General features: G+C 41.6%; 2 protein-coding genes across 8 annotated transcripts in view; both read right to left on the reverse strand.

Annotated features, from left to right (window-relative positions):
• Positions 1–2,294: 2,294 nt before the first annotated feature.
• Positions 2,295–11,666, reverse strand: LOC109907875 (protein-L-isoaspartate O-methyltransferase domain-containing protein 2). 2 transcript variants are annotated; one of them, XM_020506138.2, is made up of 7 exons: positions 11,491–11,666; positions 11,296–11,328; positions 5,335–5,654; positions 5,092–5,194; positions 4,596–4,767; positions 3,876–3,999; positions 2,295–3,481 (listed from the first exon to the last, which is right to left on the reverse strand). In XM_020506138.2, exons 3-7 carry the CDS (start codon positions 5,639–5,641, stop codon positions 3,051–3,053), a joined length of 1,137 nt encoding a protein of 378 aa, XP_020361727.1. In that variant the 5' UTR covers positions 5,642–5,654; positions 11,296–11,328; positions 11,491–11,666; the 3' UTR covers positions 2,295–3,050. The 2 variants fall into 2 exon arrangements, with proteins under 2 accessions (XP_020361727.1, XP_020361726.1); XM_020506137.2 differs by having other exon boundaries at positions 11,421–11,579.
• A 9,450-nt stretch (positions 11,667–21,116) lies between these two features.
• LOC109908525 (myelin transcription factor 1) overlaps positions 21,117–27,146 on the reverse strand; it is a 32,413-nt gene continuing 26,383 nt past the window's right edge. For 4 of the 6 annotated variants that reach the window (XM_031794038.1, XM_031794039.1, XM_031794040.1 and 1 more), the window contains 4 exons: positions 26,346–26,437; positions 22,860–22,963; positions 22,540–22,683; positions 21,117–22,351 (listed from right to left, as the gene is read on the reverse strand). In XM_031794038.1, coding sequence (XP_031649898.1) covers positions 22,208–22,351; positions 22,540–22,683; positions 22,860–22,963; positions 26,346–26,437 — 484 coding nt within the window. In that variant the 3' untranslated portion in view covers positions 21,117–22,207. The remainder of the gene's footprint in view (positions 22,352–22,539; positions 22,684–22,859; positions 22,964–26,345; positions 26,438–27,146) is intronic. The other 2 variants (XM_031794041.1, XM_020507178.2) reach the window with 1 other exon arrangement.

Genomic DNA, 27,146 nt, shown 5'->3' on the forward strand with positions numbered 1-27,146 from the left:
TCAGACAACATTTCCATTTTTTTTTTGATATACCTCAACAGCATCGGAGCATAACACACACAGTCCATCACACTGGTTCCAATGTAGACAAATAAGTGCTTAAATTCCTTCACAGGTGGATACACACAGCGAGGTCCAAATGTATTTGGACAGTGACATGTTTTGGCTCTACTAAAATTATACAATGACTGAGGTTCAAGTGCAGACTGCCAGCTTTAATTTGAGGGTCATTTCATCCATGTCGGGTGAACCGTTTGGAAATAACAGGACTTTTTGTACTTCCGTTTCCCTCTGCCCCCCATTTTATGGGACCAGACATGGAAAATTCACTCATTAAAGTAGTCAAATGTTTAGTCCCATATTTCTAGCACGCAACGATATCAGGCTTGTGACTGAACTTTCTGGATGCATTTGTACTTTTTTTGGTTTCACATTTTGTGCCCATGAATGAGGCATAAATATTGTAAGCCCACAAAAAATGCCAACCTCTCCTGTTATTAGAAATAGCGAGAGGTCAGCATGTCTTGGGGTTGTGTTCTTTGTGTCACTAACTTTCTCACTCATTATTCACGACTCATTCAGGATTATCTGTAATCAATGGTAGCATCCACAATGTAGAAGGGTTCAGAAAAATATTATATTCTTTACTCTAAGTGACTCAAATGACAATACATTATTTACCATTAATTTCTATTGGGCACAAAATAAACTGAAACAACCAAAACACTGCAAATGCAGCCAACAAGTTTGTAGAGTCACAGCTTGATGTAATCATTGCGTTGCAGGAATATGGGACCAAATACTAAACTTTTGACTGTTTAATACACAAGTCCTAATACTTTTAGTTCTCTAAAATGGGTGGGGACTATGTACAGAAAGTATTTTAATTTCAACCGTTCACCCGATATGGATGAAAATACTTTCAAATTAAAGCCAACAGCCCACACCTTAACCTCAATGTACACTACATAACCAAAAGCATGTGGACACCTGCTTGTCGAACATCTCATCCAAAAGCATGGGCATTAATGTGGAGTTGATCCCCTTTTGCTGCTATAACAGCCTCCACTCTTCTGGGAAGGATTTCTACTAGATGTTGGAACGTTGCTGCGGGGACTTGCTTCCATTCAGCCACAAAAACATGAGGTTGGGTGATTAAGGCTGGCTCGCAGTCGGCGTTTCAATGTATCCCAAAAGTGTTCGTTGGGGTTGTCAGGGCTCTGCCACATCGATCTCGACAAACCAATTCTGTATGGATCTCACTGTGCACGAGGGCATTATCATTCTGGAACAGGAAAGGGCCTTCCCCAAACTGTTGCCACAAAGTTGGAAGCACAGAATCATCTAGAATGTATGCTCTAGCGTTAAGATTTCCCTTCACTGGAACTTAAGGGCCTAGCCCGAACCATGAAAAACAGCCGAGGACTATTATTCCTCCTTCACCAAACTTTACAGTTGGCACTATGCATTGGGGCAGCTAGTGTTCTCCTGGCATTTTCCAACCCAGATTTGTCAGTTGGACTGCCAGATGGTGAAGTGTGATTCATCACTTTAGAGAACTCGTTCCACTGCTCCAGAGTCCAATGGCGGCGAGCTTCACACCACTCCTGCCGACGCTTGATTGCACATGGTTAGCTTAGGCTTGTGTGCGGCTGCTCAGCCATGGAAACCCATTTCATGAAGCTCCCGACGAACAGTTAATGTGCTGACGTTGTTTCCTGAGGCAGTTTGGAACTCCGTAGTGAGTGTTGTAACCGAGGAGAAGATTTTTACACGCTACGTGTTTCAGTACTCGGCGGGCCCGTTCTCAGAGCTTTTCTACACCTGTCAGCAACGGGTGTGGCTGAAATACCCGAATCCACTAATTTGAAGGGGTGTCCACATACTTTTGTGTGTATATATATATATATATATGTGTGTGTGTGTGTGTAAAATGTTAAATACAAAGTGCTGGAGTACAGAGGCAAAATAATGTATCACTGTCCAAATACCTTTGGACCTCACTGTACATTATTTACTGCTTAAATTACAGATCTGCTTTGAGAACCTAATAGTAAATTGCTTTCCCACACTCACTTTCTACCCCTAATCCAAAGGTGTTCTACGGTCCAAAGGCATTTGCAGTCTCCCATTATTTGATGTTGAAGAAATAAGAATTAACAAAACGAGAGTGAATTTCGGGTAATGCTGTTTGACAATGTGGTCATTTCTTTGCTATACCGTGTAAAAATGTGTTAATATACTTTTTTCATGCCTGTAGCCCTCTTGACATTTGCCTTAACAGAAATGGTCTCTTCAGTTAAACTACTTTTATTTGTCACCCCTGCTCTCAACAAGTATATTCAATGCAGAGAAGATCTTACAGATGTGAACACAGAATGAGCAAATGTTTCCACACCATTTGGGGCTTTCAGTTCTTGTAAGTTGATCTCAAAATCTCCCCTGAATTGTTCGGTCACAGTCAAAATCATCATTCTCAGAAAAATCACATTTACAAAATTCAAAGAGGGAGGAAAGAAGGTCTTCGAGACTGGGTGCCAGTGTCAGGCACAAGACAAGATACCCCAAAAAGAGGGGGAGATAAAGTTCATGGGTGGGGCATTGAGTGGGATGAGGCTAGTTTTCTAGTGTTCAGAGGAGTTGTTGGAATAGTCCCTAGGGGGCTGGTGGTGGTGGTGAGGGCTTCTGGGGGTAGGGGTGACCCTAAGGATGCTCCCAATCCCTAAATCCTTGTTTTTCCAAACTCAACCTCTACCCCTCAGGCACCTCCGTAGATTAGATAGGCGTACCTGGGCTATCGGGGAAGGGGGAGATGAAGCTATTACCATATTGCTTCTACTTATCCAATTCTTCTAGTTATTCACTTCAACATGAAGTTTCTAGGGCTTACATTTTGAATTCGGATGGGAACTCATTTTAGTCATTCCTGTGGAGTGATCAGCCTATTTCTTACACATTAATTACTTTTGTATCCAGAAAGGGGAATCAAGAGCATAGGGATGGGAACAAGTTAGAGAATGGGAGCACAGCTTCTTGTCTCCTGTACCTCCCTACTTCTCTCTGTAGTGGAGCATGTACATCTTCAGAGGCTCAGGGAGCGGCAGGCTCAGGATCCTTTCTCTGAGCAGGTTCACTGGAGCCTCATGTAGAAGGGCACCGCCCTCCCTACTCTCCTCCCCCTCTTCCTCCTGCTCCTCCTCTTCCTCAGGTTCTCCTCGAATCCTGCAGTTCCCTTCTTCTTCCTCCTCTTCTGCGTCTGAGCGGTTGTTGTCGTCGTCCATCGGCCCGGGGATGAGGCGGCTCATGAATACGTAGCGGTTGGAGAGCAGGGTGGAGCCACAGTGTTGGGCCTGCCGGAGCCGCTCGCCGTTGTGGGCCAACCCCCTGGGCAAGGGCCCTGGCCCCACCACTGTCTTCTTTAACGTCAGACGGATAAAGATGCGAGCCAAGTCCTGCAGAGTCCGCACCTCAAACATGGTCGCTGAGGAGGTACACACAAATGACAAGAGGAAACCATTTCACACACTCCCACATAGTAAGTGATGGAAGTTCTGCCTTCCCATTTTGTAACTAGTCCAACATGCATTTGAGACAACATAGTGTTTAACAACTGTCACCTCCCCCCGTGGTTCTGTCTCCAGGGCCTGTTTTCACAAAGCCTCAGAGTAGGATAGCTGATCTAGAATCAGCCCCCCCCCTGTCATTTATTATAATCTAAAAGGCTAAATTTATCCTAGATAAGCACCTACTCTGAGATGCTTTGCGAATACCGGCCCAGATCTCCGATATGGTTACTCATCACACAAAGGCTCACTTGGAAAACGACCTCTGTTACATAGACAATCATATGACAGATGTGCTAGTACAGTACTTACGTAAAGGCACTGCTTTGGGTTTACTGTTATCTCTGTGTTTGGGCAACACCAGTGGGGCAAAGGACACAGCAATGATGTTTTTGGTCTCCCAGCTGTTGTAGCCTGTTCGAGTGATCTTGGTCAACTAAGGAGAGAGGAATGGCAATAATGTGTTTGTGTACTGGAGTTTTTTTTGTAGTAAGCAGTGTTAAGAAATATGTATTTATATACAGATCTTTCTCTAAACAAGTGGAGCACAGAGCATTAGCTACACACAAAGGAAACGACTATCAAAATGTGTATAGAAGGTATACAAACAATTTCTAGGAGCGGGACCAAGAAAGATGAGACAACAAAGTCTACAACAGAGAAGATGTATAACAGGGAAGATGACACCACAAGACACCAGAATATATCAAAGTGCTAGAAATAGCACTGGGTTAAGAGGTGAGTTTATGTAAGTTTATTCTGGTTTTAAAAGTGACCATGTCTTTACAGTCACAATTTAGCCTTGTGAAACCATCCTGATTTCTACGCTCGCCATTCTGTTTCACTTCACATTTTGTGTCTGTGCCTGGGTCACAGGAGGTTGGTGGCACCTTAAGAGGACGGGCTCGTGGTAATGGCTGGAGTGGAGTTCCATGTGTTGGATACCATTTTATTCGCTCCATTCCAGACATTATTAAGAGCCGTCCTTCCCTCAGCAGCCACCACTGGGGGTGTGCATGTGCGAGCGCTGACCTTCTCCTCCAATGGCAGCACTAGGATTCCCTCCACTTTGAGCAGGTTCTTCATGTAGTCTTCCTGCTCCCGCTGCACCCCAGCTCCACAATACACCCGGTCATACGGACCACTCTCTGGGGCTATCTCCAGACAGTTCCCCATCACGAAGCAGGGCTCACAGAACTCAAACCTATACACACACACACACACACACCCCTATGATTCCCCCATTCCAGAGCCACGTCTGATGTTCCTTGGATACCTGTAGCACTCCCGACACAGTTTCCTCAGAGAATCAGTCTACCCAACATAACTGCAGTATGTTATCTTACTAGCTTGTTACAGAATAATTCTGTTTAACTGGATCCTCCTGATAGCTTCTATAACTCTGGTATAATGCCATTTAACTGGATTCTCCTGATATACCAGAGTTATAGCCATTTAACTGGATTCTCCTGATAGCCCATAACTGGTTATAATTCCTACATTGTCATTTTCATCATGAAACTCCTACCTGTCGAAGCTGTCGCTGGTCTTGATGAAAAACTCCAGTTTCTGGTATGCATACTCAATGACATCTTGGTGCAGCTCCACCCCATGGTTCACTCCAAATGGACCTACAGTAAAGGGGAGAAACAAGGTGTGAGTACTTTTGCACTTTCCATCTTATTTTCCATTTTCTTATGTAAAGAAATGGTAAAAATGATTTTTATTTTGTTTCACCTGGCCAGGTGAGGTTTGTGCCATCCTGACTCACCCAGTATGAGTCCCACCATAGTGCTGAGGTAGCCTGTACCACTGCCCAGATTGAGGAAGGACAGGCCAGGCTGGAGATCCAAGGCCTCCATCACCTCGGAGTAGATGCAGGGTGCTGAGAGGTGGATGTTGCCGTGCCTCCAGGCCAGGTCCTTGTAGGCACTGTCTCTGAACTCTTCCAGATAGTAGTCGGCCCTGTCGATGGCCCTAAAGGCCTGCTCCACCAGGTCCGAGCGAATGTACTGAGCCTCCTTCAGGTTGTCAATCAACTCATTGTTATCCTCCCCCGCACTCACAGCTCCTCCCATCCTCACGGACTCGCTGAGAGAGAGAGATGAGGATAGTCAGACAAAAAGGTGTCTAAAAATATTGATCAATTGATTCATCCCCCTCATCTCCTCAAAGACTGTTCACTGTCACCATCTTGCAAACGGTATCAGAACATCGGGTCTCAGGGCAAAAGGCTCCCGGGACAGCTTCAACCACCAGGCAATCAGACTGCTGAACAGCTACCCCTTGCTGTCTACCTGCTCAGACCTGCTCCTGAGAGATTATTTGTACCTCAGAGACTATCCACACTTTACAGACTATAGGCACTGACTCTCATACACATACAACCCTTACACATAAACACACACATACTCACACAGTCAACACTGCTGTTCTATTATGTACTATTTATTTAACAGGACACGATCCAATTTATATCTGTAAAAAGTCACACTTGACATAGGACGTTCATAAATTTACAGTACTCACTCCCCTTGACTTTTCACATTGTTACGTTACAGCCGTATACTAAATAGGTTTACAAATGTTTGCTAATTTATTTTAAAAAACGAATATTACATTTACATAAGTATTCCGAACCTTTCCTCTGTACTTTTCTGAAGCACCTTTGGCAGCAATTTCAGGCTTGAGTCTGAGATATGACGCTATAAGCTTGCACTGGTATTTGGAGAGTTTCTCCCATTCTTCTCTGCAGATCCTCTCAAGCTCTGTCAGGTTGGATGGGGAGCATTGCTAGACATCTATTTTCAGGTCTCTCAAGAGAGTCTGAGGTCCTGAGCGCAAACATCCCCACAGCATGATGCTGCCACCGCCGTGCTTCACCGTAGGGATGGTGCCAGGTTTCTTCTAGACATGACAGTTCAATCTTGTTTTCATCAGACCAGAGAATCTTGTTTCTCATGGTCTGAGAGTCCTTTAGGTGCCTCTTGGCATTCTCCAAGCGGGCTGTCATGTGCCTTTTACTGAGGAGTGGCTTCCGTCTGGCCACTTAACCATAAAGGCCTGATTGCTGGAGTGCTGCAGAGATATGGTTGTCCTTCTGGAAGGTTATCACATGGCACTGGTTCGAATGCCCGAGCCAACTAGAAAATGTTTCATTAAATAGTACCCGCAAAACACCAGTCTCAACAGTGAAGAGGCGACGCCGGGATGCTGGCCTTCTAGGCAGAAATCCTCTGTCCAGTGTCTGTGTTATTTTGCCCATCTTAATATTTTTTTTTTTTATTGGCCAATCTGAGATATGGCTTTTTCTTTGCAACTCTGCCTAGAAGGTCCCGGAGTTGCCTCTTCACTGTTGACGTTGAGACTGGTGTTTTGCGGGTACTATTTAATGAAGCTGCCAGTTGAGGACTTGTGGGGCGTCCGTCTCACACTAGACACTAATGTACTTGTCCTCTTGCTCAGTTGTGCACCTGGGCCTCCCACTTCTTTTTCTATTCTGGTTAGAGCCAGTTTGCGCTGTTCTGTGAAGGGAGTAGTACACAGCGTTGTACAAGATCTTCAGTTTCTTGGCAATTTCTCGCATGGAATAGCCTAAGTTTCTCAGAACATGAATAGACTGACGAGTTTCAGAAGAAAGTTCTTTGTTTCTGGCCATGTGCTAACATAATTGCAAAAGGGTTTTCTAATGTTCAATTAGCCTATTAAAATAGTAAACTTGGATTAGCTAACACAGCGTGCCATTGGAACACAGGAGTGATGGTTGCTGATAATAGACCTCTGTACGCCTATGTAGATATTCCAGAATAAAAAATAAAAATTAATCTGTCGTTTCCAGCTACAATAGTAATTTACAACATTAACAATGTCTATACTGTATTTCTGATCAATTTGATGTTACTTTAATTGAAAAAAAATGGACAAAAACAAGGAAATGTCAGTGACCCCAAACTTTTGAACGGTAGTGTATATGTACAAGTTACAGTACATTTGTTTGTTTTTTGATGTGAATAACAATCTAAGTGAAGCAGCTATCATTAACTGTGACATCCAGTCTCAGACACTGCAGTGTAGCCTGATTGGATTACCTGAGGTACGTGAAAGCACAGTGGGCCACTCTTTAACCTTCTCCACAATGAATGGTAGTTGGGTTTTCGGTCTCGACCCCGCCCTGTGCAACTGGATCCTGGACTTCCTGACGGGCCGCCCCCAGGTGATGAGGGTAGGTTACAACATCTCCACCCCGCTGATCCTCAACACTGGGGCCCCACAAGGGTGCGTTCTCAGCCCTCTCCTGTACTCCCTGTTTACCCATGACTGCGTGGCCATGCACGCCTCCAACTCAATCATCAAGTTTGCAGATGACACTACAGTGGTAGGCTTGACGACCAACAACGACGAGACGGCCAACAGGGAGGGGGTGAGGGCCCTCAGAGTGTGGTGTCAGGAAAATAACCTCACACTCAATGTCAACAAAACAAAGGAGAAGATCGTGGACTTCAGGAAACAGCAGAGGGAGCAGCCCCCTATCCACATAGATGGGACAGTAGTGGAGAGGGTGGAACGTTTTAAGTTCCTTGGCGTACACATCACGGACAGGCCTCATCTTTTTAATTGGGAGAACTTGCACAATTGGTGGCTGACTAAATACATTTTTGCCCCACTGTATATACTGTACTCTATACCATCTACTGCATCTTGCCTATGTCGTTCGGCCATCACTCATTCATATATTTGTATGTACATATTCTTATTCATTCCTTTACACTTGTGTGTATAAGGTAGTTGTTGTGAAATTGTTAGGTTAGATTACTTGTTAGATATTACTGCATGGTCGGAACTAGAAGCACAAGCATTTTGCTACACTCGTATTAACATCTGCTAACCATGTGTATGTGACAAATAAAATTTGATTTCTTAATTGGAAATGGTAAAGTGGTAAAGTAGAACGTGTTGCCAACAATGGCTTTCACAACAGATGATTGATGAGAAGGATCTTAGATATTAACTAAGCTTAATATTTCAGTCTTGTTGGATCCTCTGGGGACACAATGCACCTTTTACTTGGTAACACGTTACATGTAGATTTTTATTATGCAATTAAATTGTAAATACACACACACACAGTACCAGTCAAAGGTTTGGACACACCTACTCATTCAAGGGTTTTTCTTTATTTTTACTATTTTCTACATTGTAGAATAATAGTGAAGACAAACTATGTAATAACAGATATGGAATCATGTAGTAACAAATTTAAAAAAGTGTAAATCAAAATATATTTTTAGATTCTTCATCCTGTGCCTTGATGACAGCTTTGCACTCTTTTGGCATTCTCTCAACCAGCTTCCCCTGGAATGCTTTTCCAACAGTCTTGAAGGAGTTCCCACATGTGCAAAGCACTTGTTGGCTGCTTTTCCTTCTCTCTGCAGTCCAACTCATCCCAAATCATCTCAATTGGGTTGAGGTCAGGTGATTGCGGAGGCCAGGTCATCTGATGCAGCACTCCATCCCTCTCATTGGTCAAATAGCCCTGACACAGCCTTGAGATGTGTTTTTTGGTCATTGTCCTGTTGAAAAACAAATAATAGTCGCACTAAGCCCAAACCAGATGGGATGGCGTATCGCTGCAGAATGCTGTGGTAGCCATGCTGGTTAAGTGTACCTTGAATTCTAAATAAATCACCAACAGTGTCACCAGCAAAGCAGCATCACACCTCCTCCACCATACTTCACGTTGGGAACCACACATGCGGAGATCATCTGTTCACTTACTCTGCATCTCACAAAGACATGGTGGTTGGAACCAAAAATCGAACATTTGGATTCATCAGACCAAAGGACAGATTTCCACTGGTCTAATGTCCATTGCTCGTGTTTCTTGGCCCAAGCAAGTCTCTTCTTATTATTGGTGTCCTTTAGTAGTGGTTTCTTTGCAGCAATTTGACCATGAAGGCCTGATTCACGCAGTCTCCTCTGAACAGTTGATGTTGAGATGTGTCTGTTACTTGAACTCTGAAGTATTTATTTGGGCTGCAAATTATGAGGCTGGTATCTCTAATGAACTTATCCTCTGCAGCAGAGGTAACTCTGGGTCTTCCTTTTCTGTGGCGGACCTCATGAGAGCCAGTTTCATCACAGTGCTTGATGCTTTTTGCGACTGCACTTGAAGAAACTTTCAAAGTTCTTGACACTTTCCAGATTGACTGACCTTCATGTCTTAAAGTAATGGACTGTCGTTTCTCTTTTGAGCTGTTCTTGTCGTAATATGGACTTGGTCTTTTACCAAATTTACTATCTTCTGTATACCACCCCTACCATGTCAAAATACAACTGATTGGCTGAAATGCATTAAGAAGTAAATACATTCCACAAATTAACAAGACACACCTGTTAATTGAAATGCATTCGAGGTGACTACCTCATGAAGCTGGTTGAGAGAATGCCAAGTGTGTGCAAAGCTGTCATCAAGGCAACAGGTGGTTACTTAGAAGAATCTCAAATATAAAATATATTTTGATTTGTTTAACACCTTTTTGGTTACTACATGATTCCATATTGGTTATTTCATAGTTTGTCTTCACCATTATTATAATAGAAAATTAAAAAAATAATAATAATGAAAAACCCTGGAATGAGTTCTAGTTGGAGAAAGGATGAACTTTGAACATGTCATTTTGGGTCTGAAGGTGTGTGTAAAAGACAGGTGTGTTTAAGAACCTCTTTCTTCGGGCCTTTAATGAAGTTCTTATATTACAAACCAGTCAAATAAACTCGTATTGTATTCTGCTTTCACGAGAAGCCGGGCGGTGTCACTGCCACAGCACACGATAATCCTAGTGATTATGGAAACGCCTTCTTTGTAACTGCAGGAGTAGGCGGATTCGATTATGCTGAGCCGTGGGGCACCTGTCTATGTCCCGTGATGTGCCGGGCAAAAGCGGTGAGGGAGGAGCGCCCATCTGAAATCGAACATCAATGCCGCGTTCATCTGCTAGTCGGTACTAGAAAACTGAAATGTCCTATGTGCTGATTAGTTGAACGTGGCACGTGTATAACTACAACCAGTTAGAAAATAGAAAATGTCATATATTCCTAATTCTGACCAGCAGATGAACGCGGCATAATCTCTGACGTTCGGTCATGTTGGCAACAAGAAAACATGGTGTATCATCCAGAAATACATCTCTTTGCCATATAATATACCTTTGCATTTTCAAACTAGTTTCATTGTAAGGCAGACAGGGCGTTTATATCAAAATCAATCATTTGTGCATGTGAGAACACCGAATCCTAGTCGTTACTCAACGTGATTAATTACATCGCTTTTGTTTTGAGCCGATTTCGCCGTGTGCTTTGAACCAGGTCCCTGGCTCACACCCAGGAGGCAGCCCGGTTCCAAAACAAATGCCACTACTTTCACCCAATGAACAGGGCGCCCGGACCAGATAATCGAATCCTCTCAGTGATGCATATTTCCCACCAATGAACGCACACACAAAATACAGCTGCGCCACTGAATAACAAAATAGTATGTGTTTACATAAATATTCTTATTATCACCAAAAGTACTGCAGCCAACATTTGGGTGAGCATTTGTTGCGCATTCATAGTGTTTTTCTTAATCTTCTTTCAAATAGTTTGACATTGGGAATTTGATATTTATCAACCAAACACAACATGTTATCGAACTGCTGCTTCAACGCGAGATATATAAATAAATATGCATCACCTTTGTCTCTGTTGATGTCGTCAACGAAGCGCTCTGCATGGGTACATGGGAGAGAAGATAAATTATTGTCTGGCTGGAGCTAAAAAAGACACTCGCCATAAGAAATACGAAGCAACGGTCTTTACCTTATGGATGTGACGGTTAATTGACACTGCTTTATAGTGTCAACTGTATTTCGAAAAAAGATGTTGTTACCTTCTCGTTTTCCCCCATAAACATTCAATAGATGTCGCCACAATTCTGGACGTAAACATTGACCAGCTGACACTGACGTCACACAAACACCAAACTCTGATCAGTCAGTACCCCAGTGGAGAGGGAGAGTTGTACTCGTCTTGCATTGGCCGAAATGTTAAATCTCCAATGGAAAATGAATTAGGTAAAATTATTTTAAATTGGATATTCGGTGTAGCCAATAGCTGTTAGACAAAGAGTGACATGACTATGATAATGATACATTCTGAATCAGGGGAGGGTGTACAAAAATCCACAGTTTTTATTAATTTATGTATTATTATTATTATTATATATTTTTTGCTTTCAATCATTAATAGCTCTTTACACAAAGTGTGCCTTGACTATGAAAATGATATATTCTGAATCTGGGGAGGATGGACAAAAATGCGCTTTTTAATGTTTTTGCTTTCAATCTTCAATAGCTCTTACATAAAGCAAGCAATCCTCCCCTGATGCAGAACATCTACATTTTCATAGTCATGGCATGCTTTGCCTAAGAGCTATTGAAGATTGAAATCTGAGATCTTATTTAAAAATAGTTTTAAAAAAGGAACAAAAAAAGGTGTGGATATTTCTCCATCCACCCCTGATTCAGAATATACCATCTTCATAGTTATGGCATGCTTGGTTCAATAGCTATTGACGAGAGTAAACTAAATATCCACAAACATCCGATATGAAACTAATTTGACCTAGTTTAGAAATTAGGCTTTGAATGCAATTTTGGAATATCACCCCAAAGCTTTTGAACTTGTTTGACATGAAACATAAGACAGTATGTGGGCTGTACGCCTGTAATATGCCAATTGTAACCCTTATGCCTATATCATAGAAATCAATTGCTATTTGCATGTGAAATTATCATGGAATGTACTTCAGGACGTTTATCCAGATTTTGACTGGTGGACCCACTCTTTGATGGTAAACAAAACTCTAACAGTGTGGTAGTAATAGTATAGTCCAGCGCACAGGTGAAATAATTGTTACATTTTATGATGCAAGTATCAAACTTTCTAAACTAATAGTAGATACCTTAAGGGACATTTTAAAGGTTGGAGGCAGCCTAGGAATCCTATCAGTCAATTGCTGACATCTGGATTTCCTATTAGAAGAAAATAGGGTAAAATCATTCCAAACAATGTAAAAATGACTTTGTAATGTTATCTACCAACTAACTAAATCCTACAGATAATATAGACAATTCTGATCATAAAGTACTCATGACTGGGGGTCCAATTGAGGTCATTTTGATCATAGTCCAGCAGTTACGTGAAAACATTGTGGACTTTGAGATAGAGCCTCCAAATTTAACATACAGCTAGGGCATGTCTAAATAAGTATTTTTGACTATAGTGCCATCACAGATTTGGTCCATTACCCCCCTGGAGGTCATTTCCAATATGGCTGCTGAAAAATATACAAAAAACCCCAATATAGGTAATTAGGCTCCGTTCAGAGAGCAAGCAGACAACAGAGACAGTGCCAACGTTCACATATTTATTGAGGGCTTGTGGTTGGACATGGTAAAGTTGGATTTGTGTGTGGTTCTGCAACAAAGGAGAGACATTATAAGCAGGTTACATAAATAATAGGTAACGGTCATAAGGATGACTCTATTAAACCAATATACCTTAAATAAGGACATTGCATGACATCTTAATGTTATGACAACTAAATAATACATGGAAAATATGAAATAAACATACTTTTAACTTGGATGCATACAACTGGAAAGAAATGGAGGAAAGTCTTGACAGGATTTAAATACATGAAAAACAAAAGTGCCGCACACTGCTGCTCATGCTCCCAGGTGATTTTATTGTTACAACGTTTCAACCCCTAGGTCTTCATCAGGCATTCATATCCCAGGTGGGGGTGGAAAGTCCTATATATAGGAGCATTGCTCAGTGACATCACTTCCTGAAACAGGAGGTCAAAATATATAATATTTGTTCACAATATCAACATTCAATATATCAAAATATATAACCATACATGAGGAATGTGAGAAATATTTAAAGTAATATACATACACTGTTCATTTTGGGTAAGAACAGTAGTTTGGACATTTTTAGAACTATAAAGTTTAAAGTCAAACTCCTCATTAAGGCCGAGAGGAGACAGTGTGTTGAGCCAGTAAGATTCCCTTTTGAAGTAGTTTCCTCTCAATGTATGATAGCTGATGCCCGCTGGACTGTCCATTAATCACGGTACTCCATTCTGTTTATTTATTTATTTATTTATTTTTTGTTTGTTTATCTGCCGGCCCCAGCCGCAAACTCAGGCTCTGTGTGTAGTTAACCGACCCTCTGCCCATTCATCGCCATTTTACCTGTTGTTTTAGCTGATTCGCTGTTGTTGTCTTAGCTAGCTCTCCAAATCAACACCTGTGATTACTTTATGCCTCACTGTATGTCCATCTCATATGTCAATATGCCTTGTATACTGTTGTTTAGGTTAGTTATCATTGTTTTAGTTTACAATGGAGCCCCGAGTTCCACTCATTATACCTCCTTTGTCCCACCTCCCACACATGTGGTGACCTCACCCATTATAACCAGCTTATCCAGAGATACAACCTCTCTTATCATCACTCAGTGCCTGGGCTTACCCCCGCTGTACCCGCACCCCACCATACCCGTCTGCACATTATGCCCTGAATCTATTCTACCACGCCCAGAAATCTGCTCCTTTTATTCTTTGTCCCCAACGCTCTAGGTCGACCAGTTTTGATAGCCTTTAGCCATACCCTCATCCTACTCCTCCTCTGTTCCTCGGGTGATGTGGAGGTAAACCCAGGCCCCGCGTGTCCCCACGCACCCTCACTTGTTGACTTATGTGATCGAAAAAACCTTGGTTTCATGCATGTCAACATCAGAAGCCTCCTCTCTAAGTTTGTTTTACTCACTTCTGCGAGCAGGCCTTTCTAATCAACCCGGCCCGGGTATCCTGGAAGGATATTGACCTCATCCCGCCAGTCGAGGATGCCTTGTCATTCTTTAAAAGTAATTTCCTCACCATCTTAGATAAGCATGCCCCGTTCAAAAAAGGCAGAACTAAGAACAGATAAAGCCCTTGGTTCACTCCAGACCTGACTGCCCTTGACCAGCACAAAAACATCATGTGGCGGACTGCTATAGCATTGAATATTCCCCCCGATATGCAACTGTTCAGGGAAGTCAGGAACCAATACACGCAGTCAGTCAGGAAAGTAAAGGCTAGCTTTTTCAAGCAGAAATTCACATCCTGTAGCTCTAACTCCAAAAAGTTTTGGGACACTGTAAGTCCATGGAGAACAAGAGCACCTCCTCGCAGCTGCCCACTGCACTGAGGATAGGTAACACGGTCACCACTGATAAATCCATGATATTCTAAAATTTCAATAAGCATTTCTCAACGGCTGGCCATGCCTTCCTCCTGGCCCCCCCCCCCCCCCCCCCCTCCCCAGCTTCTCCTTCACCCATATCCAGACAGCAGATGTTCTGAAAGAGCTGCAAAACCTGGACCAGTACAAATCAGCTGGGCTAGACAATCTGGACCCTCTCTATCTAAAACTATCCGCAGCCATTGTTGCAACCCCTATTACCAGCCTGTTCAACCTCTCTTTCGTATCGTCCGAGATCCCTAAAGATTGGAAAGCTGCCGTGGTCATCCCCCTCTTCAAAGGGGGTGACACCCTAGACCCAAACTGTTACAGACTTATATCCATCCTGCCCTGCCTATCTAAAGTCTTCGAAAGCCAAGTTAACTTCTTAAGGTACAGCATTTTCACTTTTGGATAAATAGCGTGGCCAATTTCAACTTCCCGCTACTCATGCCAAGAATATAAGATATGCATATTATTAGTAGATTTGGATAGAAAACACTCTGAAGTTTCTAAAACTGTTTGAGTCATGTCTGTGAGTATAACAGAACTTATGTAGCAGGCAAAACCCCAAGGACTAACTGTTCAGATTTTTCTTTTTTTGAGGTCTCTGTCTGTTCAGTGAGTTCTCATTGGGAAACGATTTTTCTTAGGAACTTGTTTTCAGTTCCTACCGCTTCCACTGGATGTCACTAGTCTTTGGAATTTTACAACTGATAAGATCTAAACCAAGCAAGAACTTGTCCGTGTAGACCAATTTACGGTTTCCAATCTCTCCAAAATAATGTAGTGATCGATAGTGCCAAAAACGGCACTAAGGTCCAAGAGCACGGGTACAGATGCAGAGTCTTGGTCTGACGCCATTAAAAGGTAATTTACCACCTTCAGGGGTGCAGTCTCAGTACTATGATCGGGTTTAAAACCAGACGGGAGCGTTTCATATACATTATTTGTTTTCAGGAAGACAATCAGTTGCTGCTCAATAGCGTTTTCATGTTATTATTATTTTTTATTAATTGGAGATTCGATATTGGGCAATAGTTTTTTTGATTTTCTTGTCAAGGTTTGGCTTTTTCAGGAGAGGCTATGTTACTGCCACTTTTAGTGAGTTTGTCCACATCCGGAGGATAGGGAGCCGTTTATTATGTTCCACATAGGAGGGCCAAGCACAGGAAGTAGCTCTTTCAGTAGTATAGTTGGAATAGTGTCCAGTCGGTTGCTGGAAGGTTTAAAGGCCATGACTATTTTTGTGAATGTGTTGAGAGATACATGATTAAAAAACTTGAGTGTCTCCATTGATCCTATGTCCTGGATGTTCTGTGCAATCAGGACAACTGAGTTTTGGAGAAATACGCAAAGAGGAGTCCGTAATTTGCTTTCTAATGATCATGATCTTTTCGTGAAGACGAAGAAGTTAATGAATTCATCACAGCTGAACTGAAAGCCATCCTCTCTTGGGGAATGCTGCTTTTTTGTTGTTGTTGAATTTTACCCCCTTTTTCTCCCCAATTTTGTGGTATCCAATTGCTAGTAGCTACTATCTTGTCTCATTGCTACAACTCCCGTACCGCTCGGGAGAGACGAAGGTTGAAAGTCATGCGTCCTCCGATACACAACCCAACCAAGCCGCACTGCTTCTTAACACAGCGCGCATCCAACCTGGAAGCCAGCCGCACCAATGTGTCAGAGGAAACACCTTGCACCTGGCAACCTTGGTTAGTGTGCACTGCGCCCGGCCCGCCACAGGAGTCGCTGGTGTGCGATGAGACAAGGATATCCCTACCGGCCAAACCCTCCCTAACCCGGACGACGCTAGGCCAATTGTGCGTCGCCCCACGGACCTCCCGGTCGCGGCCGGTTACGACAGAGCCTGGGCGGAAATGCTGCATTTTAATTAGCTTTGCGACAGTATCAAAAATACATTTTGAATAGTTTTTATTCTCCTCAATTAGGTTGAAAAGTAGGCAGATCGAGCAGTATTGAGGGCTCTTCGATATTGCACGGTACTGTCTTTCCAAGCTAGTCGGAAAACTTTCAGTTTGGTGGAGCGCAATTCTTTGGAAGCTTGCTTCAGGGCTTTGGTATTTTCTGTATACCAGTGAGCTAATTTCTTGTGACAAATGTTTTGTTTTTGTTTTTAGAGGTGCAAATTATACATTTAGATTCTCTGTTAGGTGGTTAACAGATTTTTGTACTCCGATGTTCCTTGGGTAGGCGGAGGGAGTCTGGAAGGGCATCTAGGAATCTTTGGGTTGTCTGAGAGTTTATAGCGCAGCGTTTGATAATCCTTGGTTGGGATCTGAGCAGATTATTTGTTGCAATTGCAAACATAGTAAGATGGTGGTCTATCTTATTTGGAAATGTATTAAAAACAAAAAACAGAAATACCTTATTTACATAAGTATTCAGACCCTTTGCTATGAGACTCGAAATTGAGCTCATGTGCATCCGGTTTCCATTGATCATCCTTGAGATGTTTCTACAACTTGATTAGTCTACCTGTGGTAAATTGAATTGATTGGACATGAGTTGGAAAGGCAAACACCTGCCTATATAAGGTCCCACAGTTGACAGTGCATGTCAGAGCAAAAACCAAGCCATGAGTTCGAAGGAATTGTCCGTGGAGCTCCGAGACAGTATTGTGTCGAGGCACAGATCTGGGGAAGGTTACCCAAACATTTCTGCAGCATTGAAGGACCCCAAGAACACAGTGGCTTCCATCATTCTTAAATGGAAGAAGTTTAGAACCACCAAGGCTCTTCCTAGAGCTGGCTGCCCGGCCTAATTGAGCAATTGGGGGAGAAGGGCCTTAGTCAGGGAGGTGACCAAGAACCCGATGGTCACTCTGACAGAGGGGGGGTTGCGGGGATATGGTACTACTGTAACCAGGAGGAGAGGTCTCATTTAACACAGTAAATACATCTGGCTTGAGCCATGTTTCAGCCAGGCCAAACACATCAAGTTATTGATCAGTGATTAGTTCATTGAGTATGACTGTCTTGGAAGTGATGGATCTAACATTAAGTAGTCCTATTTTGTGATGTGAGATATTATCACAATCTCTTTCAATAATAACAGGAATGGAGGAGGTCTTTATTCCAGTCAGATTGCTAAGGCGAACACCACCATGTTTAGTTTTCCCCGACCTAGATAGTGGCACAGACACGGTCTCAATGGGGAAAGCTGAGCTCACTACACTTACTGTGCTAGTGGCAGACTCCACTAAGCTGGCAGGCTGGCTAAAAGCTTGCTGCCTGACCTGCTCCCTATCTCATTGTGGAGCTAGAGGAGTTAAAGCCCTGTCTATGTTGATAGATATGATGAGAGCACCCCTCCAGCTTGGATGGAGTATGTCACTCCTCAGCAGGCCAGTGTTGGTACTGTTTGTGGGAGAGTCCCAGAAAGAGGGCCAGTTATCTACAAATTCTATCTTTTGCAAGGGGCAGAAAACAGTTTTTTGAAAACAGCATTTGAGTTGTGCAAGTCTGCTGTAGAGCTCATCACTCCCCCTAACTGGGATGGGGCCAGAGACAATTACTCGATGCCAACACATCTTTCTCGCTAAGTTACACTCTGAAGTTATGTTGCGCTTGGTGACCTATGACTGTTTCATCCTAACATTGTTGGTGCAGACGTGGATAACAATATCCCTATACCATCTACACTAGCCAGTTTTAGCCTCAGCCAGCACGATCTTCAGATTACTCTTTACGTCGATAGCCCTGCCCTCTGGTAAACAATGTATGATCATTGGATGATTATTTTTAAGTCTAATATTTAGGGTAATGGAGTCGCCAATTACTAATATTTTTAATTTGTCAGAGCTAATGGAGGGAGGCTAATGTCAGACCTCGTAACAGTTGGAGGAGAGACCTGAGAAAGCTCGGGCTCTGACAACGACTCGTTGCTTAGTGAGGAAACCCGGTTGACAGTTTCTATTGGCTGAATGATCGACACCGGTTGAGCATGCCAAAAGCATTTCTTTCCAGAAGTTATGAGAAAATTGTCCGGCTGCGGAGACTGTGTAAGGGGTTTAACACTACTACCTGTATTCCTGATGGCACAGACGCTGTATCATTCTTTCCTACATTTAAATTGCCTTTGACTAACGATTGCGTCTGAAGCCGAGCTTGCAACTTGGGTATCCTTACCTTAAGGTGATAGTTCTTCTGTATATTAAGAGTACAGCTACTGCAATGAGAAGGCATTGTGTTACTTAGCTTTCTTTTTTATGGCCAGAAGAGGTCCTGCAGATCTATGTCCAGATAAAGCTTCCAGGGTGAAACAGTTCCACATAGTCATGTGAGGACAAAACTAAGACCTTGGTAAACTTGTTAAATACAGAGTTTGATTAAATAGTTATTAAGAGTAAAATATACAAACATTGTCAACGTGTGTAGGTATAGGCAGGCGTTGCATTTGGATGATGTGTTTTATGCATATTAAAGTAATATTATTCAACAGGCTTCTACTGTGCAAGCGTTGATTGAGAAATTATGACGTAATTGTCTTTTATTGCCCTCCGGTACCTAAAAAAACAGCACTACACCAATGAGTATAATAGGTTAAATCTCAATGGTTCTATATCTAGACATCTTTGTTCAAACTTTTGATTACTTTGTGTAAAGGCTGAATGGGTTACCTGTCTCTCTGCTAGACTTAATACATTGCTATGTAATTTTTGGGCCATTTTATTGTGTTTTCCAGACATTCTAATATTTTTTTTTTACATTTTCCGTTCAAGAATTTTAAGCCATCATTGGGCTGTATGTAGCAATTATTTATGAAGATATGGCCAAGTGAATCTAGTTAAATATGGCCCCATGCAGTTGGTTGGTGCCCATATTAGAAATTGCTGCCAGGGGGGTAATGGAAAATAATCTGTGATGGCACTATAGCCCAAAATACCTCTTTAAACATGCCCCAACTGTTTATGAAATTTGGTTGCTCTATCACAAAGTCCACTAGTTTTTCCTGTAACCATTGTACTATGGTCAAAATTGCCTCAATATGACCCTCATTAAGGTCTTACGGGTATTTTTTGTGCACAAATTTATTTACACCACTCCTTTGCCAATATAATCCATCCATCTGCCAGGTGTGGCATTTCAAGAAGCTGATTAAACAACATAATCATTACACAGGTGCACCTTGTGCCGGGGACAATAAAAGGCCACTATAAAATATGCAGTTTTGTCACACAACACAATGCCACAGATGGCACGCTGATTGCAAGAATGTCCACCAGAGCTGTTGCCAGAGAATTGAATGTGCATTTCTCTACCAAAAGCTGCCTCCAACGTCGTTTTAGAGAATTTGGCAGTATGTCCAATTGACCTCACAACCACAGACCACGTGTAACCATGCCAGCACAGGACCTCTCCATCCGGCTTCTTCACCTGCGGGATCGTCTGAGACCAGCCACCCGGACAGCTGATAAAACAACCAAAGAATTTCTGCAGAAACTGTCTCAGGGAAGCTCATCTGCGTGCTTGTCATCCTCACCAGGGTCTTGACCGGACTGCATTTTCAACTGTACCGGGATGGCAGACAGTGTGTATGGTGTGGTGTGGGCAAGCGGTTTGCTAATGTCAACATTGTCAACAGAGTGCCCCATGGTGGTGGTGGGGTTATGGTATGGGCAGGCATAAGCTACAGACAATGAACACAATGACAGTTTTCCGATGACAATTTGAATGCACAGAGATACCTTGACGAGATCCTGAGGCCCATTGTAGTGCCATTCGTTCACTGCCATCACTTCATGTTTCAGCATGATAATGCATGGCCCCATGTCATAAGGATCTGTACACAATTCCTGGAGGCTGAAAATGTCCCTGTTCTTCAATGGCATTCATACTCACCAGACATGTCACCCATTGAGTATGTTTGGGATACTCTGGACCGACTGCATGTTTCAGTTCCCATCAATATCCAGAAACTTCGAAAACTGATTGGAAGTTGGACAACATTCACAGGATTTATTTCAATGGACTTTTTTCCTTATATGAACTGGAACTCAGTAAAATCTTTGAAATTGTTGCATGTTGGGTTTATATTTTTGTTCAGCGTAGTATACCTTGCTCAGTCCTCATCCTTTCAACTGTTGTATCCCACAACCATTCCACAAAATATCTGTAGCCATAAACAATATTCATATACACTTTTACAATCATTACTCACAATCATAATTAATTGTGACATATTCCATGATGCTTAGTTATATTAGCACAGGTTTTCTTTATTTCAATATCAACATATGGGCAAAGACTAATCCATACACAGCCATCATCACTAACACATAGACAATACAAAATAAATATACACCAACATCTCCATTCACTTTGTTCTTCATTATCAAATAAATATTAAATACATACACATTTCTCCCAGTTCATTGCAAGGTGTCTCAAAATACTTTATGGAATAAAATAAATAATATAAACAAAAGAAAAATCTTTAAAAAATTATCAAAACTTGTCGGTTATAAAATATTTGCACTTAAAAAAGATCCCAGTATTTCAAATAAATAATAAGATATATAAAACAATTTATAGTTGATATTTTAAAATATTTCTATTTTTCAACAGTGCAGAGGAAAACTCCTCTCAATCGCTGTTTAAAAATGTCTTCAGTATAATTTTGTTTTGTAAAAATAAATAAATAGGCCAATAAATAAATGCTGAATAAATAAGCTAAATTAACACAACATGAATAAATAATACATTAAACAGACATTTTTAAGACTCAAATTCATACACAACAATAGTAATGAAACTAAAAACTATCCCCTGGAAGTGCAACATCTACGCTCATAAATACTATCAACATTACTCAATGGGGTTGGAATACATGTACACTATTTAGGAGAATATTGTATGATAGGGTATTGGAGCCAGTATACTGCATTCTTAGTCCGTTCTGAACCATTAAAGTGGCTTTTTTATTATACCCCTCAAAACGTTCCTAAACACCCACACCAACACAGTTTTACTCCAATGCACTCAAGAACACTCAAGACATAATTGAAACTTCCGTACTCATCCATACACAAGTGTGTCCATTTGATCTTGATAACCTTCATGCAAGCAGGGAGGGGGAGCAATGTGAAATGGACACATTTTCTCCAAAACAAATACAAGAAAAATCAGGTCTACAGTATATTCCAATAGCAATGGATTTATTTATAGTTGTTGGGTTTTGTATAGTTGTTGGGTTTTGTATACCCACACACCATGTCACCCTGCTCTCGTTCCTCTTTTCCCTCTCTTTCATATATTCCATTTAGCCTCTTCATCTCCCTTTGAGAGACTATACTTCGATGCCTTTTACTGCTTGGTTGATGGACTCCAACAGAGCGCGGTTTTCCGGGTTTTGGTAGCAATCTTTATTGGAGAACATATGGGTCAAGGTGTCCACGTAGGTATCGAAGTTCTGCTCCGACATAGGCTCCTGCTGAAGTAAACACAAGTAACACGTTAGATAAAGTGTGTGTAATTAGAAAATGTGTGTTTTATGCATGTAGATGTGTAAAACTGAGGTTATGTCAACATTTTCTCTCTAAGAGAAAGTGTTTGTGTATGTGTGTGCGTGCGTGCGTGTGTTTGCATGCTCTGAGTGATCCATCCCTGGGTGTAACTCACAATTTGTGGCAGCCGGATGTTGGACAAGCTGCGGATCAGAGCTTGGCTCAGGCCAGACAGCTCCATGTATAGGGCATCGTTTCTCTCCTCGATCTGCTTGTTCTCCTCCTCCATACTCTTCAGGTTATTCTCCATGGATGAGATCTGGAGCAGAGAACCACAAATCAATCAACCACGGTTCTTCAGTTAGCCACAAACAAGTCAATAACAGCTTATCAGTCCACCACAAACTCTCTATACAATCATTGTTTTTATTTCTAATTGAATTAGGAACGTCAAGACAGTATTTAGTGGTTATTGTTAAGAAGTGGCAGACCAACCTGTGTGTGCAGGTTCATCATGTCATCCTCCATCTCTGAATTGGACTCACTGAGTTCCCTGATCTCATTGTTCAGTTGCTTGATATCTTCATCATTATCCAGAACTGAATAATTAATAGCAAACCAATTAGAAACAATAAAACAACATGCAACAGTCAAACATAATTGAAGATCATCCAGTTTTACTGGACAAGACTTGACCCACTTTTCATGTTGGGACAAATGCTAACTTCTACTTAAGTGGAATTTTCACTTAGTCTCCAATTGACATCAATGGAAATGTTACTTAAATGTAAATTAGGATTTGTGCCATTATGCACAAACTGTCAGAAATTACTATTTTTTAAAACACTACATATAATGTATACCAGAGTAAAATCAAATGCGTATGTATGTACACAATATGACCAAAAGTATGTGGACACCTGCTCGTCGAACATCTCATTCCAAAAGCATGGGCATTAATATGGAGTTGGTCCCCCCTTTGCTGCTATAACATCCTCCACTCTTCTGGGAAGGCTTTCCACTAGATCTTGGAACATTGCTGTGGAGACTTGCTTCCATTCAGCCATAAGAGCACTAGCTCGCAGTCGGAGTTCCAATTCATCCCAAAGGTGTTCGATGGAGTTGAGGTCAGGATCTGCAGGCCAGTCAAGTTCTTCCACACCGATCTCGACAAACATTTCTGAATTGACCTTGCTTTGTGCACGGGGACATTGTCATGCTGAAACAGGAAAGGGCCTTCCCCAAACTGTTGCCAAAAAGTTGGGAAGCACAGAATTGTTTGAATGTTATTGTATGCTGTAGCGTTAAGATTTCCTTTCACTGGAACTAAGGGGCCTAGCCCGAACCATGAAAAACAGCCCCAGACCATTATTCCTCCTCCACAAAACTTTACAATTGGCACTATGCATTGGGGCAGGTAGCGTTCTCCTGGTATCCACCAAACCCAGATTCGTCCATCAGACTGCCAGATGGTGAAGCGTGACACATCACTCCAGAGAACGTGTTTCCACTGCTCCAGAGTCCAATGGAAGCGATCTTTACACCACTCCAACCAACGCTTGGCATTACGCATGGTGATCTTTGTTCTTGTGTGTGGCTGCTCGGCCATGGAAACTCATTTCATGAAGCTCCCGACGAACAGTTTTTATACTGACGTTGCTTCCAGAGGCAGTTTGGAACTCATTAGTGAGTGTTGCAACAGAGGACAGATGATTTTTACGCACTTCAGCACTCGGCGATCCCGTTCTGTGAACTTGTGTTGCCTATCACTTCACAGCTGAGCCATTGTTGCTCCCTTGACTGATGGCAAATTCAAATATAAAATAAGTTTTGATTTGTTTACCACTTTTTTGGTTCCTACGTTATTCCATATGTGTTTTTTAAAATATTTTTAATGTTTTGATGTCTTCATTATTATTCTACAATGTATAAAATAGTAAAAATGAGAAAAACCCTTTATTTTTTACAATTATTTTATTTAACTAGGCAAGTCAGTTTAAGAACAAATTCTTATTTACAATGATGGCCTAGGAACAGTGGGTTAACTGCTATCTGCCTTCCCCTGAATGAGCAGGTGTCCAATATGATGTATATATATATATATATATATATATATATATATATATATATATATATATATATATATATATATATATATATATATATATATATATGCACATACATACATACATACATACATACACACACAACATTCACCTGACAAAGATATACAGTTGAAGTCGGAAGTTTACATACACCGTAGCCAAATACATTTAAACTCAGTTTTTCTCAATTCCTGACATTTAATCAGAGTAAAAATTCTGTCTTAGGTCAGTTAGGATCACAACTTTATTTTAAGAATGTGAAATGTCAGAATAATAGTAAAGATAATTATTTATTTCAGCTGTTATTTCTTTAATCACATTCCCAGTGGGTCAGAAGTTTACATACACCCAATTAGTATTTGGTAGCATTGCCTTTAAATTGGTTAACTTGGGTCAAACGTTTCAGGTAGCCTTCATAAGGTAGCCTTTCATAAGCCTTCCATAAGCTTCCCACACAATAAGTAACTGAGTCAGGTTTGTAGGCCTCCTTGCTCGCTCAAGCTTTTTCAGTTCTTCCCACAAATGTTCAATAGGATTGAGGTCAGGGCTTTGTAATGACCACTCCAATACCTTGACTTTGTTGTCCTTAAGCCATTTTACCACAACTTTGGAAGTATGCTTGGGATCATTGTACATTTGGAAGACCCATTTGCGACCAAGCTTTAACTTCCTGATTGATGTCTTGAGATGTTGCTTCAAAATATCCACATAATTTTCCTACCTCATGATGCCATCTATTTTGTGAAGTGCACCAGTCCCTCCTGCAGCAAAGCACCCCCACAACATGATGCTGCCACCCCCGTGCTTCAAGGTTGGCATGGTGTTCTTCGGCTTGCAAGCGTCCCCCTTTTTCCTCCAAACATAACAATGGTCATTATGGCCAAACAGTTCTATTTTTGTTTCATCAGACCAGAGGACATTTCTACAAAAAATACGATCTTTGTCCTCGTGTGCAGTTGCAAACCGTAGTCTGGCTTTTTTTATGGCGGTTTAAGAGCAGTGGCTTCTTCCTTGCTGAGCGGCCTTTCAGGTTATGTCGATATAGGACACGTTTTACTGTGGATATAGATACTTTTGTACCTGTTTCCTCCAGCATCTTCACAAGGTCCTTTGCTGTTGTTCTGGGATTGATTTGCACTTTTTGCACCAAAGTACGTTCATCTCTAGGAGACAGAACGAGTCTCCTTCCTGAGCGTTATAACGGCTGCGTGGTCCCACGGTGTTTATACTTGCATACTATTGTTTGTACAGATGAACGTGGTACCTTCAGGCATTTGGAAATTGCTCCCAAGGATGACCCAGACTTGGCTGATTTCTTTTGATTTTCCCATGATGTCAAGCAAAGAGGCACTGTGTTTGAAGGTAGGCCTTAAAATACATCCACAGGTACACCTCCAATTGACTCAAATGATGTCAATTAGCCTATCAGAAGCTTCTAAAGCCATGACATAATTTTTCTGGAATTTTCCAGGCTGTTTAAAGGCACAGTCAACTTAGTGTATGTAAACTTCTGACCCCCTGGAATTGTAATACAGTGAGTTGTAAGTGAAATAATTTCTGTAAACAATTGTTGGAAAGATGACTTGCCAAAACTATAGTTTGTTAATTGGTTAAAAGACGAGTTTTAATGACTCCAACCTAAGTGTATGTAAACTTCAGACTTCAACTGTATATCTTTCTATAAATATCTTTGTCAGGTAAATGCTTTGTTAGGTGAATGCTGTATATAAAAGTATTTATGTAGTATGTAATATGTAAAATGTATATGTAACTAAAAAAAGCAATATTTGTCCTCTGAAGACAATGGGTTGATTTTGTTTTATATATATTTTTTTTTTACTGTAAAATGAAGCTTTTAAGTTATGTCCAGACTTACCATCGCTGGCCCTGAACTTTGCTGTAATGTACTCGTCTCCAGGAAACCTGCTTCTCTTCTTATTAGCAGAGGCTCTGGGACAACCAGAGAGACTAGGAGCAACAGAAGAGGAAAAGAGAAGTGAGGCTAGTGATGCGAGCGCTGCTAGAATAGGGCCAATATGACTAACTACTAGTTAGTTTATTTTATTTGAATATGCTATCAGTTCTCTTTACACAATATGTTTTGCCATGCTTTAAAAACCTGTCAAGATGTTAAACTCGGCCTAGAGCTGTCCGTCTGATCAAACTGAGCACCCGGGCAAGAAGGACCTTAGTCAGGGAGGTGACCAAGAACCCAGTGATCACTCTGACATAACTACAGAGTCCCTTGGCTGAGATGGGAGAACCTGCCAGAAGGACAACAGTCTCTACAGCACTTTACCAGTCTGGGCTTTATGGGAAAGTGGCCAAATGGAGAAAAATGTTCATGACCACATGCCTGGAGTTTGCAAAAAGACACGTGAAAGACTGAAAGCATAAGGATAAAGATGATGTAATAGAACTCTTTGGCCTGAATGCAAAGCACTGTCTGGAAAAGAAACAGGCACAGCTCATCACCCATCTAACACCATCCCTACTGGTGGTGACATCATACTATGGGGATGCTTTTCATTGCCAGGGAGTTGGAGACTGGTAAGGATAAAGGAAACAATGAATGGAGCCAAATACAGGAAAATCCTTGATGAGAACTTGCTTCAGAGCGCAAACGATTTTCGACTGGGGGCAAAGATTTACATTCCAACAGGACAATGACCCCAAG

Source organism: Oncorhynchus kisutch, linkage group LG17 (genome assembly GCF_002021735.2).
Source record: "Oncorhynchus kisutch isolate 150728-3 linkage group LG17, Okis_V2, whole genome shotgun sequence".
NCBI classification, from domain to species: Eukaryota; Metazoa; Chordata; class Actinopteri; order Salmoniformes; family Salmonidae; genus Oncorhynchus; species Oncorhynchus kisutch.

Coding starts and splice junctions, on each gene's coding strand:
- LOC109907875 (XM_020506138.2), bottom strand. CDS start 5,641: ATGGGAGGAGCTGTGAGTGCGGGGGAGGATAACAATGAGTTGATTGAC. Junction 5,195..5,334: donor TATGGTGGGACTCATACTGG/GTGAGTCAGGAT, acceptor CCTTTACTGTAG/GTCCATTTGGAGTGAACCAT. Junction 4,768..5,091: donor ACCAGCGACAGCTTCGACAG/GTAGGAGTTTCA, acceptor GTGTGTGTATAG/GTTTGAGTTCTGTGAGCCCT.